This window comes from Meleagris gallopavo, chromosome 6 (assembly GCF_000146605.3).
Source record: "Meleagris gallopavo isolate NT-WF06-2002-E0010 breed Aviagen turkey brand Nicholas breeding stock chromosome 6, Turkey_5.1, whole genome shotgun sequence".
In the NCBI taxonomy this organism is placed as follows: Eukaryota; Metazoa; Chordata; class Aves; order Galliformes; family Phasianidae; genus Meleagris; species Meleagris gallopavo.
In genome coordinates, this window is record NC_015016.2 from 28,398,216 (window position 1) to 28,414,614 (window position 16,399).

General features: G+C 36.2%; 1 protein-coding gene across 10 annotated transcripts in view; it reads left to right on the forward strand.

Annotated features, from left to right (window-relative positions):
* The window catches only part of HDAC9 (histone deacetylase 9), a 440,323-nt gene that overhangs the window by 238,448 nt on the left and 185,476 nt on the right, over nt 1–16,399 (forward strand). For all 10 annotated transcript variants that reach the window (XM_010712747.3, XM_031553923.1, XM_031553921.1 and 7 more), the window contains 4 exons: nt 1,349–1,464; nt 6,960–7,082; nt 8,857–9,067; nt 9,439–9,656. In XM_010712747.3, coding sequence (XP_010711049.1) covers nt 1,349–1,464; nt 6,960–7,082; nt 8,857–9,067; nt 9,439–9,656 — 668 coding nt within the window. The remainder of the gene's footprint in view (nt 1–1,348; nt 1,465–6,959; nt 7,083–8,856; nt 9,068–9,438; nt 9,657–16,399) is intronic.

The window sequence follows — 16,399 nt, forward strand, 5'->3', positions numbered from 1 at the left end:
GGAAAAAGGGAAAAGGGAAAAGGGGAAAGGGAAGGAAAGGAAGTGTATCTGGATCTGGCAATAATTCTGAGCCTTACAGATCACCACTTTAATTATTAATATCTGTTAATATTGGACATTTTGCAGCTTTCATAACTGAAGCTTCTCTAATCAAACTTTCAGCTGAAACCTTTTTTTTGCCTTTATTTGAAAATCTCTGTTAACTGAAAATGCTTACTTATATAAAAGTGCTATTATAGTTATTCAAAAACAGAAAAAAAAAAATATTGGTTTTGTAGTGCTCGTTGAAAACTAGTGAGAAAATAATGCAGGATTACCTGCACCAGCTATTATAGCTGGCCATTGATTCACTTCAATAAATTGAAATCAGCTCTAACAGAAAACAACAGTGCATCCAAGATACTGCCAGGAAATCTCCTCTTACCATTGGTCACAGTGAGGACGTATTTTTGGAAATGAACTGAGAAAGAGGGAAGTGACCTTAGCGTATTTACTACCACATTTAGATACTTATTATTTCAACTTCTTGGAGATTTGCATTTGAAATTTATCCCATGAAACAGCCTTGTCTCTGCTAATGCCACACTCTCTCATCTTTAACCTTGTTAGTTGTTACCGTGTGCAGAACTTTCGTTTATCTCAGTAAAGAATTATAATAATACAACACACAGCCCTTTCTGTTAAACAGAACTAGGGACACTTTAAATGAATGTAACATACAGACTTTAAAATGCTATTTTAAGATATTTGTATACTGCCAATATTCTTTTATATCTGTACTAGAGATGCAGTGAAAATGGTGTATAGTCATGTCATGGTACTTACATGTGTAAAGATTTGACTGCCACAGGCATGTCCAGCACTATTTCTGTAGTCAGAGAATGGCAGTAGGCCTCATGAATTGATGACACATTATTGTGACCTTTGTAAGCCTTCTATCTTTGTCATTTTGATCTTTTAAAGAGGCAGGATTCTATACAATTATAAAGAAAAGACTATCTTTTCTTTTTACTTTTTACAAGTCATATCTCTACCTGATACTAATTATTGTACCATTTTTGTGAAAGTAAATAATTTAAATCTGCTTCACTCCTTGTGAAGCAGAGATCAGAAGGGAAAAGAACAAGAATATATATTTCCTCATTAGCACTGTAAAAGGAAAAACAAAAGAAATTGAGAGTGGAATAGAAATCTTCAATGTAAGTAAGTAACTCATTCATAACCAGTAGATACTTTTCAACAGCCAAAAATCCCACCCTCTGCCGTACAGTATATACAATTAATTGAAGTTCTATGTTGTCCTTCTGGTGCAAACCATGAATTCATCTATGATTCTTCTGTTTTTTAGAATCCTCAGTCAGTAGCAGCTCCCCTGGATCAGGTCCCAGTTCCCCAAGCAATGGTCCGACCAGCAGTATAACAGAAAGTGAAAACTCGGTTTTGCCATCTAGCATTCAAGCTGAGGTAAGACTCTTTCTCTTCCTTGGGTAGATAGTTGCTCACGCTTCTAGACTGGAAAGATTTGAAACTTCACTTTGAATAATATACCTACAAGCAGAATTATTGCAGCAGTTGTAATTATTGGGGATATCAGGACACTGCATGCTGACAGCAGAGTATGTTATGAATGAGATACACATTCTACAAAGGAGGCCAGCATATAAAGAGATTCTGGTTACAAAAACAGCAGTGGTGCTACCACAGCAGTTGGAGGAAGCTGTGGAAGAAACTTGAAAGCATCTATGTTGAAGGACATTTGGAAATAAACTGGGGAGGAAGGGCACAAAGAACTAATGAGACAAAAAAGTTTAACATCGAATGAACAGTCACAGTGATGTCACAGTGTCACTACAGCCCTCTTACCAGATGATACAGAAAAGCAAAGCTTTACCTATATTTCAGGATCTCAGATTGCTGTGGGTGGGAGGAAATAGGGATCTGGCTTACCTTTCAGGATAATTTGAAGAAGTGCACAATGCTGAACACTAATGAGGAATTTCTGCAAGCAAAACAGCGACTTCATCATCGGTGACTAACATGTAGGAAATGAGGCATTCCCAGGTTTAGATGCTGTCGGAGTAAATTTATTTGAGTACAGTGTCAGAGTTAGGTGACTAAGTCCTTTTTCACATCTGCCTTATAATTCAGTGCACCTCAGTTTCCTTATCTGCGTACTTAGTGCTACCAATATAACCAATGTGTGAGGGGCTTTTGATTCTTGTATTGTTTAGCTAAATTGTACATGAAAGGAATCTTAACTGCTCATTATTCTGTTTCATTCAAACGTGCCTATAATGACAGGAACGCAGATGGTAAATCAGTTTTGATAAACTTCATTTACCACAGATATCATGCATAAATCATGCTTTTCATGGTAATTTTGTAAAGGTACAAAAAATCAATGCAACTAAAAAGATTGAAATTCAGAAATATTCTGTATCCAGTGCCTATATCTATAGCAATTTTTACTTTCGTGGCAAAATTTTCTAATAATTGTTTATACTGTTTATGTTAGAAAAAAAAATTGCGTAAGAAAACGTGATTTAACAGAGTTTTAGCTAAGGGAGCTATTTCTCTAGGTCAGTGGCAGGACATTCACCTCAAAAAAACCTGGAATGGGCAGTTCAACCTCCAGCAGTGACTTTTCCCCATAATGAATTAATTGTGTGTGTGAACTATGATCCAGAGGGCAGGTGGGTGACCTCTGCACACTGATTAGTAGCCTTTCTCTGGCCCGTAACCAAAAAGAAAAAAAAAAATTGCATTGATGGCTAACATGTGGTCTTGCCTCATAGCTCCTCTGTATGTGATTGCAAAAAAAAAAAATTTAATGATGCAGAGCAAGATCCATCATTTGGATTAGATCAGATCCTAATTCAGTTGTATTAAATGATACATTTTTAGGAAATTTGTCATATATGGATGTTAGTGCTGTATTGAACAGGAAGTCATATTCAGTTGGATTTTGTCTTGACTTGGGGATACTACAAAATTCAAAGGGAATAACGATTCAGTGTGTGTTACTTTGCATATTTTAGTTTCTGGGCATTTGCCCACAGCATTGAGCCAACATCAGAAAAGCATTCAGTCCGGTCAGACTGGCATTCTGTCTAGGGAGATTTGGAAAGGCTACAGCAAACTTTATTTTCTGTTAGTAGAACATATCAGTCACAATTATTATGCCAGATATCCACTGTTTTAGTTCCGTACAATCCAAAATTTTCAAATGAGACTAAAAAGTTCCTTTTAAATTTAATTTCTGTATGCTGGAGTCAGTCACTTAGCTTGCTGGATGTGGGCTAAGAAGCTGAAACTACTGACTTCCATTTCTGGGTACAGTCAGAGATTTCATTACTCTCTGGTTACTTTACTGTTAATACTGTGGTCCTGAGGGCTCAAACATTTTTCCATAAATCTCAACTTCAGTGCATTTTGATTTCAGTGGGATTTTCTTTGGTAGTTAAACAGCAACCAAATTGCTACATATCTCTTTGCTAGTTTAGCACTAGCTGCCAACTCTCAAAGGCTATCTATCTAATCAATTTTTCATCAGATACACAAAGTACTGAAGTTTCTAATAACAGGCTAAGCATTCCAAAATCACCCAAAGTATCACTTGTTTTGCTGTAATCCTGAATGACTCACATTGCTGTTGTTTCATAATAATCAGTCTGACATTTGCAGTAAGTGTTGTGCTCGTATCTGAGTGGGTGGATAGCTGTGGTTTTCGTGGCAGCAAATAAAACTTTTTACTGAGGAAAACCAGGTTGCTATGACGAAGCCATTTACCAGTAAAGCATGAGTCAATACCATAAATGATTACACTCCAGCACATAGACAAAATTAGAGCATTATCAGTAATGAAACAAATTTTTAAAGTAGTTTTGCCATACCCATTTGAGTAATTAGACTTCTGTGTGGTTTACCTTCTGGAGTACAGGCTGTTGGGCAGACATTTATATCTTTTTGAATGTACAAAGGTGCACTGCATATGATGCATGAGTGCAGATAATATTTTACTATCACAGTTTCCCTAATAGTACTTTCAGTAACATTAGTTAAAACATCGGTTTCATTATGTGTTAAACTCAAGATCTTAATTGCACATTATAAATAAAGTGCTTTTTTTTATTAGGCCCAGGTTTCTCCAGTAGCATCAAGGTTCACCGCAGTAGCTGTTTGTCTTTTGTAGTGTGTCATATGCTTTCAGGTCACCTGCTGTGCTTGTGCTAAATCTTACTTGCATGAGAGGTGCAGGCAGGACTGATCCCTGCACAGCATGTCCCTTGAGTTCAGAGAGACAGTATGCCATAGTAATGTGAACTAATTCATTTTAAGGATGTGCAGCCTGGTCAAAAGCCAATTAAGGTAATGGGGAGTTTCTACTTGATGTCATTGGAGTTCTGGTCATTTTATTTCTCTTTCATTTGCTATTTGGAGAGCAAAATTGCCTAGAATATCACCTTACACAGGAGACATAAATGACATGTATGGCAGATATACACATATTTGAGCTTATAAACAAGACTGAGACTGAGTTTTTACATGGTTTTAAAATAAAAGAGAGAAGAGTTAGTCTAGATGTTAGGAAGAATTTCTTTAATCAGAAGGGGGTAAGGCACACAGGCTGCCCAGAGAAGTTGTGCGTGTCCTCTCCCTGGAGGCACTCAAGGCCAGATTGGATGTGGCCCTGGGCAAACTGATCTTGTGAGTGGCAACCCTTCTGCCAGCAGAAGATTGGAACTGTATGATCTTTAAGGCCCCTTCCATCCCAAGCCATTCTGTGATTCTATGATTATATCTCCACAAATTTCAAGTATTTAAAGCCAAACCATTTCCTCTTCCCCTTCTAATGTATAAATGTGCATATAAAGTAGGTGTTCCCACTTCTCAGCAGGCCCTGGTAATAAAACAGAGCACAATAAATAAATGTAGGTGATAACTTATTAACTAATCTTGGTGATAACTATTCACTGTTACATTTAGTTATTGTACTTCTATTTCGAGAAAGAAGGTAACTGTGTTGGAAGGCTATTTTAGGCACATCAGGAAACAGAATCCATAGACTCAGTGAGTAAGTATATGGAGCAATAAAGTAGTTGCTCTTCGGCATAATTTAGGTTTCAGCCCAACCCATTAAGGACCACGACTTATCGATTGTGCTGCCTCCTTTAACAGTCATGCGTGATCTTAATGAGAGAATACATTTTGCTGTTATAAACCCTGTCATGGTTACATTTGTTACTTCAAATCATAGGAAGTAATAGCGACATTCTGAAAACCAAAAAGGAAACACATTTTTGCAGTGGCTCTGTATAAATACTGCAGTGGATGAATAGAAATTTGACGTTAGAGTTGCTATGGCATCCATTTGCAGTCAAATCTTCATAGTCTTCCTCAGTTCTATCTCCATAGTCTTGATTTATTTGGCTTTAATCATGGTCAAAGGTGGATCTTATCAAGGCAAGACACTGTTAGCTAAGAATTAATGTAACGTACAAGTGAAGCTTCTTTGTTTCTTATGCTATCTGTTGACATTCCCTAGGTACCAAAAGAAAATTACAGAGATAGACTTTTCTGTTTTTGTCTCAGTGATAGGTCATATCTCCAAACAAACTGTATGAGGAAGGTTATGTTTTGCAATAACATCCTGTGTTTTTGTGCTTAACCGCTTTTCATTGATGGTCTGTAGTTGCATTGTATTAGCACAAAGTATTTTACAGAGTTAATTGATATTCCAGGTTTGTCCAGGGGAAAATCTACAGCTCCCCACAACATGCTTGACAAGTTATTATATTTACTTTAGTCAAAGCCCGAGTGTGCAGTATCCCTCTTGGAGGTGGTCTATTATTGGAGTCCCATATGCTTTTTGTTTGGGAAGAAAGCAGTCACTGTGTCATACTGTTACACGGGGTATTCTTTTTCAAGGATGTTGTTCCCTTGGGGACCATATCATGCCAGAGTTCCTAAGTCTAATAAGACCTTTGTAGGCCTCATTGTGTTAAAGTTCTTGGAGGGAAGCAAGAGTTAAAGAGAAAACGTAAGTCAAGCAACTATACTAGACCACATGTTGAAAAACATGACTGTTAAAGCAGAAACACAAGGGCATTAAAAATATTCCTATTGCAGTAATGTAATTTTTTATATTTCTTCCCAATGAATCAAAATGGAAAGATGGAGGGTGATCTTTGGAGTATGCCTGATTTTACTTGACATTAACTATATCAGCAATTCCATTTCCCTAGAAATTATATCACAAGGGTTTGAAACAAGTGTTAAAGATTTTTAATTTAAAGGAATTAGGAAAGTTGTGAGGGGGTATTCTACCATCAGAGAATGATGGGATGCTATTCTTTGTGTGCATGCAGAGATAGATAAGGTATACATATATTTTTAAGGGCTAATGTGTGTGAAAGTGTGCCTTTCTTTCTACTCCAAATTCCCATGTCAATGGAAATTAATAATGTGCTTGAAACGTCTTCTATCACAATATGGATAAATAAATGCATAGACCAGGTAGGAGCCATTTTTCATATTTTACATCAAACATTTTATTAACTATGGTAGAGGTCTAACACATCCATATTCATGACACTTTTGATTTGGCTAGATGTAATCCATAATTCATTGGCTAAAATCCCAATGATCTCTTAAGTAGTAAAAGTGCAGTTGATGAGAGAAGAGATGGGCTAGGAATCCTCAAGCATTTGGGTTTGAGTAGAAATTTGACTTATTAGCCAATGCATAAGCTTAGGTGTATTTCCGGTGTTTTCTTAAGAAAGAAAATATCAGTACTTTCTTTACAAGGACAGTACCTATTATCTGCAACCCTGTTGTGATACAAGTCAATCCACGGCACATAACTGGCTTTAAATATAGCTGCATAATAGGCATAAAGTTGCCAAGATTAAAAAAATGCTTGGAGGTTGTATGTATATTGTTTTTCCTCTTTATTCCAGCATCTGGTTTCACAGCAACGCCTTTTGATACAGGATGAATCAGTGAACTTGTTGAGTCTGTACACGTCCCCTTCTTTGCCCAACATTACCTTGGGACTTCCAGCTGTACAATCTCAAATCAGCGTAAGTGATCAATCTTAAGCCTTTCTACTTTTTCTCATACCTTTTTTTCCTCCTACTTTTTGCCCCCCTCCCCCCCCCTCAACCTTTTCGTCCTACTTTTTCTCTGAGAAAACCTACTTTCTGCCTTTTCTCTTTTTTTAGCATTATGGAGCATAAGCAAACCAGAGTAGGTGCCAGACCTTTCTTTGCACTGGGCAGCATCTAAAATTTTAAGGGAACAACTTGAAAGCAATTCTTATTCTTAATCTGAAATAAGAGCTGATGTGAAGTTTAGCTAAGTATGGGCCATATGTATTGCAGTTATATCTGTAAGTATGATAACAAACTTCAGATATGATAAAAAGTTCTTGAAGGAGACCATTTAGTATAAAAGTTCAAATTGTATAATCCCTCCTACCTGGTAAAGCACAGCACCTGTAACATTCTATAGTAGATGCCAGTGGAAATCTAAGGTGGGCTGAAGCATAGCAGAGGAAGAATCCAGCATTCCTGCAGCTAAGTTTGTTTTTCTTTGAGGGTTTAATCATATAAATTAAATTTGTAATTGTAAACAACATTTAATGATTAGTACATTCATATGTCCTTTGTTCAATCTGCAGCAATCAAATCTATTTAGAGCTAAGTGTTAAATTAGGGTGTGAAATGTATGAGAAAAAAGATACAACATGTATTGAAATCATGTTGATGGATGTTAAAGAATCTTTAGATTAGCCAAATTTACAGGAATCTAGAAGTAAAATCTGAGGCTCAGTAAAAGAACTTCTAATTTTTATGCTGGTCAAAACTTAGCCTCCTTGATTTCCTGCAAAAGTCATCATAATATCATGTTAGTTCTATACACCACTGCATATATTTTGAATATTTTGAAAGTTTTAGTAATTCATATTCTACAGAAAATGAATTGGTAACTTCTATAAAAATTCTAGATTTCCAGTATGTAAAAAAATATATGTATCTAAACAGTCTACTATGGTTTGTAATAAGTACTGCACAATTCCAGTGCTAAATGTAGTTTCAGGTTAAAGTTTCTTGCCATTTAATGGCTTTTTTTAGTACCCTTAACCAATAGCATATTGCTGCAGTGCAGCATTTAAAATGAGACATACAACTTTGAAAGGAAAATTGTGTAGGCTTTAAATCATTTCTCTAGAAGTCTTTCATGAGATATTTATAAGCAAATGATTGTTTTTAAGGGATGGAAAATTTGAATTCATCATGAAAAGTAGTGGTTACTTTTCCAGATCATATTGTCAAAAATTTCATAACTATTTCACAAACAATAAAATAAAATAAAATAAAATCTAACTTCAAAGTAATTTTAGAACATTAAAAAAGGAAATGAAAATATATTTAATTTTCTCATTCAAGTGATGTGAGCTTTTTGATGTAGTCAGCTGGCTCCAAATATTACCTTTGGCATTTGAAAAAACAAAAGGGTTGATTTATGCAAATATTGTCTTTTTCTCTTAGCAGAAGAAGTAGTTGCAAACTGGATGTAAAGTTCACTTTGGTGTTTATTCTTCAGGGAAAGGTGATGGCAGAGTATAAAGTAAGCATAAAGTAAGCCCCAAAAAGTTAGTTGCTTAGTTTCTTAGTTGCTGTTTCTTGCAGTGCTTGTTCCTCCTCCCTTTTCATCTCACAGTCAAAGTGCAAGAGAAAGATTTTAACTTTTTCTTCTGTATTCAGAAAGTATATATAAGACCATCTAATCAAGTGGAGATAACAATGGCCAAGACAGTGAAAAGCAGTTACCAGTGTCATTGTGTCTTGACAGGCTTCATCGTCATTCAAAGAAAAGCAGAAGGGAGAGACCCAGACACTCAGACCAGGAGTGACCTTGGCTGGACAATATGGGGGGAATATTCCCCCATCTTCAACTCATCCTCATGTTGCTTTGGAGGGAAAACCAAATAGCAGCCACCAGGCTCTCTTGCAACATCTGTTACTGAAAGAACAGATGAGACAACAGAAACTTCTTGTAACTGGTAATGATCAAAGTTTCAACACAATAATCATTTTAGATGTTTTTAACGATATTTCTATTCTAAATGTTATAAAAGAGGAAGGGTGGGAGGAAAAAAAGGATAGCATGTTTGTTTTCCCACTTCAGTGATTCTGCTCCATTAGCCTCAAAGGATTCCATGATTACAGTAATCAGAAAATGATTACTTCATCACATTCTTTTGCAGCTGCTGAACTTCCTAGCATGGCTAGGCGTGTGGTACACATCCCACTGCATCAGCATTGATGCAAAGTTCTGCAGCATACACCCCTCTTCTTACTGAGAGATTTCTCTTCTATTAGAACTTGTAGTTTATTTTTCTTCACACTGGAGTGAAATGTCATGGTTTTGCAGGAGCGGTTCCTCTTCATCCCCAGTCTCCTTTGGCAGCAAAAGAAAGAGTCTCACCTGGCATAAGAGCTGCCCACAAACTGCCTCGTCACAGGCCTCTGAATCGAACCCAGTCAGCTCCTCTTCCTCAGAGTACTTTGGCCCAGCTGGTCATCCAACAGCAACATCAACAGTTTTTGGAGAAGCAGAAACAGTACCAGCAACAGATCCACATGAATAAGGTGAGTAGGAAGAAAGTAATTTTTACTGAATATACATGTTGAAAAATAATAGTGAAGTGTAGATCCTGGGGTCATGTGGTAGATGAGAATAAACAAGCTCTTGCATGAGTACCTTGCTTATGCATAGTTTATACACATGTGCATAGGTCTTCAATTTTCATTTTTCTGAAATGTGTACAAGATTGTTTTATGCTTGCTGGCATCAATAAAAATACAATTCAATGAAATAGGGATCAAAGAATCTTTTAGGTTTAGATTACAAATGCTTTTCTGCTGACCATTGAATGATGTCTTACAGATACTGTATTTCTCCTGTCCAACTTTTTTTTTATTTGCCATTTCCAGTTTCAGAGATCATTCAATTCAGCTGCTGAATCATAGTTTAGGTTTACTCACAATGGAATTTTGTGTGGAGTAAATATATAATTCATTTGAAGTAAATCAAGCGATCAAATTTATCTTGTTTTTATTAAAAATGTATTGATCATCTGAAGAAATTTTAACCAGCTTTTATCAAATCAACTTCTCTGTAAATTTAGCAGTAACACAGAAGCTTGTTATCTATATGGCAATATAAAAATACCAGTGATAAAGAGAAGGATTTGCTATGGCTCATATTAGATACAGAATTGAACTGTGCTTGTTTCCCTGTAGAGTAACACATTTTTCTGAGTGGAAAGAAAGAAAAAAGGGACCAGCCACCATTAAACAAAGTACAGCAGTATCTAGATAGACTTCTCAGGGGCAAATGTTTCTACAACAAATGTGATACCATTCCCTGCTCTAAAATGAAGATATGCAAGTAATTAAATACTTTTATCTGAAAAACTTTCTTCTTCATTTACAACTTAATCTTCCAAAAAATGTTTGCTGGAGCTGCTTGACTAAATCAGTGTTGTAGTAATCATACATCTTTACTTTTCTTGTTTTGCTTGAGAGTTATTTAGAAAGTATACAAAAGAACTAATTGCAAAGGAGAAAAGATGAAAAGCAGGACATTCAATCTTTGTACCTATGAGAAAGTAAAAAAAAAAAATCAATCCACATTACAGGATGAACTTCCCAGGGGGTACTGATTCTTTGGAATCTACTAAGAATTCCCAACAAAATTAGAAACAAACCTAGAGTTTAAGTACATAGTTTGTACAGTGGTTTGGTTATTAAATCTTGCCTTAATTAGGAAAAATGAAGACCAGAAAACTTCAAAGTTCAGTGCTGATCCTTGCATGTTAACCCCTCTCAGCTTGGGTGTTTTGATTACTCAACTAGGACTCCAGTTGGCTTTTCTTAGAGTATGCATTCCATATGTTTAATCAAGATGGCATATGTATATCTTCTAGCCTCAGGTTTTGAAAATATTTCACCTGCCGTCAGTTGTCTGAAAAAGATTTTTACCAGTAAAGTACTGAGTCTTTGTGCTGTTTGTGGGTATCCACTGCAAACTGGTCAGTTACTGCTCATGCATTCTTCATAAAGCAAAGAACCACAGTGACATGTTTTTGTTAGCTCATATGCTTACTGACATGCTTCCTATTATAGCATTTTGGGGTACATGCTGTGGCATCTAGATATATTTGTCTTGAAAGTGAAAATTAAACTTGAGTCACATAAATATATTTGTCAGATATGACAAGAACTGCATTGCACCTCACTAGATTTAGGCTGGAAAAGAACTAAAAAGGAGTTCAATTGGCATGAGATAATGCTGCTTTAGTAACTTTTTTTTTCTGTGTTATGCTGCAGTGAAAATAAATATTGAGAACAAAACACACTAGGAATACACTTCCATTCTCATGTGGTTATTTGCAATAAAGAGACAATACAATTCCTTCCCTTAAAGCCTAGTAAACCTAATTTTTATTGTCTACTCTGTAGATTATATGCGTATGAAGACAGTAGAAATCTATCCCAGGGCCTTTCACTGCCTTGAAATATCACAGCATACTTCCTTTTTCCAGCTAGCTCAGTTTCCTCTATCTCTACCCCCAGAGCAGATAGCTTTCATCAGGACCACAGTCTCTCATCAGAGCAGCAGACACCTGAGGAGGAGTAGGATCACGCTGCACCTACAGAAGCAGTGAATTATGTGAGGATGTGGGTAGTTTATCAGACTTTTTATGGTCTGCAGTAACAAGGTTCTTCTACCATACTGTTCCCTGATCCAATCTGCTGTATAGTTATAAAATTGACCTTGCTCCAATCACACATCTGTTCTCTGCAAGAATACAGAAAGCCAAGTGCTTTCTTACTTACCTAAAATAAATGTGATTTTCTATAAACTGGCATTTAAGGTAGTCAGTAGAGAAGTGGTGAGAAATGATTAAATCAGGAAGTGGCTATTAAGTACTGAATTTAAAATTATATTCTTTAAGTCTTTAAATTAAAGGTTTAGATTGAACACCTGTGCTTGCATGATGTTTTTGAACTCCCGCAGCAGGATAGAATGTACTTTGTTCATTCTTAAACCTTACCTTTATTTGCAGTTGATGGTATTTATTCATTTCCCAATTTAACACATTTCTAGAGCTCTTATAATCAAACTTGATCTCTGCAAAGCAGAGTTCTCTGATTCCTAGAATGAGATATTCTGGGCCATGTAGCAAAGCAACCCAACATCTCATTTCTTATAACAAGTTTGAACATGTATCGAGTGAATACATATATTTATTTTCCACTTTTCTATCCCTCACTATTCTGTAAGGAAAACTCATAGAGGTATAATTCCTTCCTTGCAGTCTTGAAAAAATATTTTATGAGGAGTACTCAGACATTGTTTTAAAATGTTTGATTAGAAATACAAGGACCATTTTAAGCTGACAAGACTATGAAATGCTAGTTGATCAAGGACTTAGAACCAGTTAAAACATTCTATAAATTTTTCATTTCTTTTCCTTTTCTCCTTATGTTTAGGACTTCAAGTGCTTACGGAGTTAATATATATTTAATCTGAATCTGTTATTTAAGTTATTTCTCTGAGCTGAGATGATGTGGCATGTGTCAGCAATCCTTGAAAAATGGGTTTGGTCATATCTTAGGTAACAATAAAAAGAGGACAAGTGCAACAGTGTCTCCCCACCCTGTGGATCTTCTATTTATCTTCTATGCAATAGTGATTTCTTTCATAAAAGCACATACTTTAACTGCAAGTCAGTGCTGCTGTGAGGGTGATAACAGGCAAAATGTAACACAGGTCAGGGGTAAAGGATCCCCCTGGATCATTTCCTTTCTGAATAGAAACAAATCATTGCCAAGAGGTGTGCCTCTGTCCTTAATAACAAAGAGAAGATCCCCTATGGATTATTTCTGTTCAGCTGTCAGATGCCAGGCTTTTGATGTGGGAAATGGGATACCTGCGGGATCTAGTATGCTGACCTCCTAAAAACATGTTGCATAAGTTGACATCATGTCCAAAAGTAGGTAGAAATTTGCATCCCAGCTTTCTGGGGAAAAAAAATGATAATGAATTTGCAGTAACCTGAACTCCACTTGTCTCAGGAGAGCTTGACTTTGCCGTTGTCAGCTTTAATATGCTTCTATCCAACTTGCAGCTTATTTCCTCGTAAGGCCCTTTGATCACCATTATAGAACTTCATTCTGCTCAGTAAAGGGAGACCAAAGACTGAAACCTCCAGCTAAAATTATTGCAATCAGGTACCATAAGACTGCTGCTACAATAAAAATCCTGAAATCTTGATTCCATTTGTGTATCTCTTTATCTAAAAATTTTTTGTGCTTCCACTTGCTGGAAAAAAAAGAAAAAAAGGAAAAGTGATTTTGAGATAATGAATGTAAGTGCGAAGTCCACAGGTGAACTCTGAGTTTAAGAAAATCTCAGAAGTCATAACGTGAGCAGCATGTAAACAGAACCCTCAGACTTTAAATGCTGCTTTTTTGTGTGGTTTCTTTTCTTTTTTTTTCTCTATCTATGATAAATAAAATCATTCCTCTGCTGAACCTAAACTGGCACCATCTTCATTGGGACCAAGATTTCATACCAAGATGGTCAGTATGGGAACCCTACAAGTGTTCTTAAAATAATGTGTTTGTTGTATTTTGACAATTCACAATTATTTTTCAATAATAAATTATTCCTCTGTATTGACTAGTAACAAAATAATAGAGCTGTTTGCAGTGTGCATTAAAGCACATGAACAGTATGGACAAGATTAAAGATTAAATAAGAAGTGCCTTAACATTCCAGGCTGTTAGTCGATTTAAAGATCTTTCACTGGGCAAGACTGCGAGGTAAAAATTATATGACAAAAAATGTATAGGAGTGAATGTTCTTTAGTGCTACAGAAGATTATCATAATTGGCCAATGTGTATTAATATAAAAATGAAAAATAATATGGGTTATTTCTATTGATTAATTGTTGGAAAATACTAGGAAGATTATTTGTTAGGAATATTGAAAAGAGCAGTTAACCACAGGTTCATCATTCACTCTTCTGATATTTAATGAAATAAGAAAGACTGCTCAACTTGAGTAAATGAACCAAGTTTCATTAATCATACTGTAATTGAGGTCTGGCTTTCCAGCTTACCTTTTTGACTTGCATCCTCAAAGATGAGAGCAGAAACACATTGCTTCTTTCAAGTATTACTCATAGTAGGGGATTATATGGACAAGACTATAGCAGTGATTAAACATGTTTGTAACTGAAAACTGCCCAGAGCATTTTGTCCTTTATTAAGAACTAATGTTTAAGCCATAATGTAGAATAATGATCTTGAAAGCTAAATGCATCCCTTAGAAGTGTACTACACGAGTAACAAGAGAAAACAGTAAGCAGTTTCCAAGTTATTTCAGCACAGCTAACAACTTACATAGCTGGTCAGGGTAACCTGAGAGCCGTGGCACAGAAAGAGAAAAAATGTTTCCATAAGCATGCAGATGAGTTCCTAGAAACAACAGCCATGTGTTTCAGAAAGGATCAATTAATTAAGAAAGAAATGTATGTGGCGGCTGCAGCAGGGTTTTGTGCTTTGTCTCTTTGTAAGCACATTTTATTTTAAATCCATTTTACAAGAGCTTGTTATTACAAAAGAGACACAATGATAGTGGCTGCAACTGGAGGCCCTATGAAGTGATCTGTTTCAGAGTCCAGATTATTTGTGCTTCATCTTCCATTTTCCTGTAAGCCAAGCAGGTTTGATTGTTTTTGATGTCTTTTTTTGGACTTTGTGTTTGTCGGACTCTTGCAGTTATACAATGGAGTTGATGTGTGTAAATGCTTCATCTCCTGCTGCCAGTATTTACTTTGGCTTATGCATATCCCTTACAGTTTAATTTCCTGAAAATAAAAGGGAAAAAAATATAGGTTACATTAGCATGAAGCCATTTTTTTTAGTAACTTTAGTTGGAATAGCAATAACAGGAATTTATATTGGTTTAAGAAGACCAATCTGTACAACTAATTTATTCATGAAGTAAACCACTCCTTTGTTATTATTTTTAAATGTAGCCTTACTAAAAATCAGATTAAGCAATCACATTCTCAAAATGATAAATGTGCATTAAAAACAGGAGAAATTCCTTCACTGTATCTGTAGATAAATTCAGAAAAAACAATGGTAAGTTGAGATTTAAAGTGAAAGATTTAAATGTTAAGTGTAAACAGAAGTATCCAGCTGCATTGTGAAAGGACTTGGGCAGTGCTTCATTCAGGGTTTATTTTCTGCTGTGTAATCCAGCTTTAGATAAAGAAGATAAGATAGAAATATTGACTGTAAACTGCTATCTTTGTGTGTCTCCAGATATGTAATTTTTTACACTAGGGCCAGGAGATAAATGTATAAAAAAAAGATGCTGCTGTCTTAGGAGAATTGAACAGCGTCCATTACTAATGTAATTACTGGAATAAAATGGGGGCAAGCTGCCTTTAAGAACCACACTAACAAATACCAAGGTGTGGTGGTGTTACAAAGATACGGTGATATGGGCTTGCTGTAGCTTAGCAGACTGAGCAGCAGGAGTGCCTTTTCAGGTTTTGCCCACATGCAGAGCACCCGTTGTTATGCCCTGCCCTGTGAGAGGACAACTCTAGTGCCTCCTAGCCCCTAGCCTGAGGCTTGCTTTCATTCTCATCTCCACCATTAAGTAACAATATAAAGGATACCCTTCATAAGATTTTGCATGAAAGCTGGTAGTATTTATGCACTTTGTAAAATCTCTTGTGAAAATAAACACTTTAATCTCACCGAATTTTAGAAGATTTAATGTGTTTAGCTCCTCCTGTCATCAGTCTGGAGCAAATCTCCTACTGATTTCCGTGATGAGGGGCTAGGCCCCAAAACAGGCACACTGCAAGCTGAAATGCATGCAAAAACCACACTGATCTTACAGCCCCTTTACATATGCTTGTATCTCCCCACTGATTTCACTCAAGAAGAATTTAAGGCATTCTATGTATAGTTTATATACTGCAGGACATCACATGTTGCATCAGAAAGCTCAGCAGTACTGAAGATCTGTGCCATATACAGCAAGAAGAAAGCATCTGACATTAAAGTGAAAAAGCATAAAAGGGGAGCAGCAATGAGTTAAATATGTGTTTTTTCTGTGGACCTGCACTCCTTTTCCAGAATAGTGCACCTGATGTCAAGTAACTGGCACATGGAATGTTTTACAGATGGATCAGCATTAGTGACTCTTGTGGCTGTAGATGATTATCTGTAACACAGATGTTATAGTTGTATTTGATCACTGGCCAGGCAGCCAAGCAGCCAGGCTTTCCTTCTT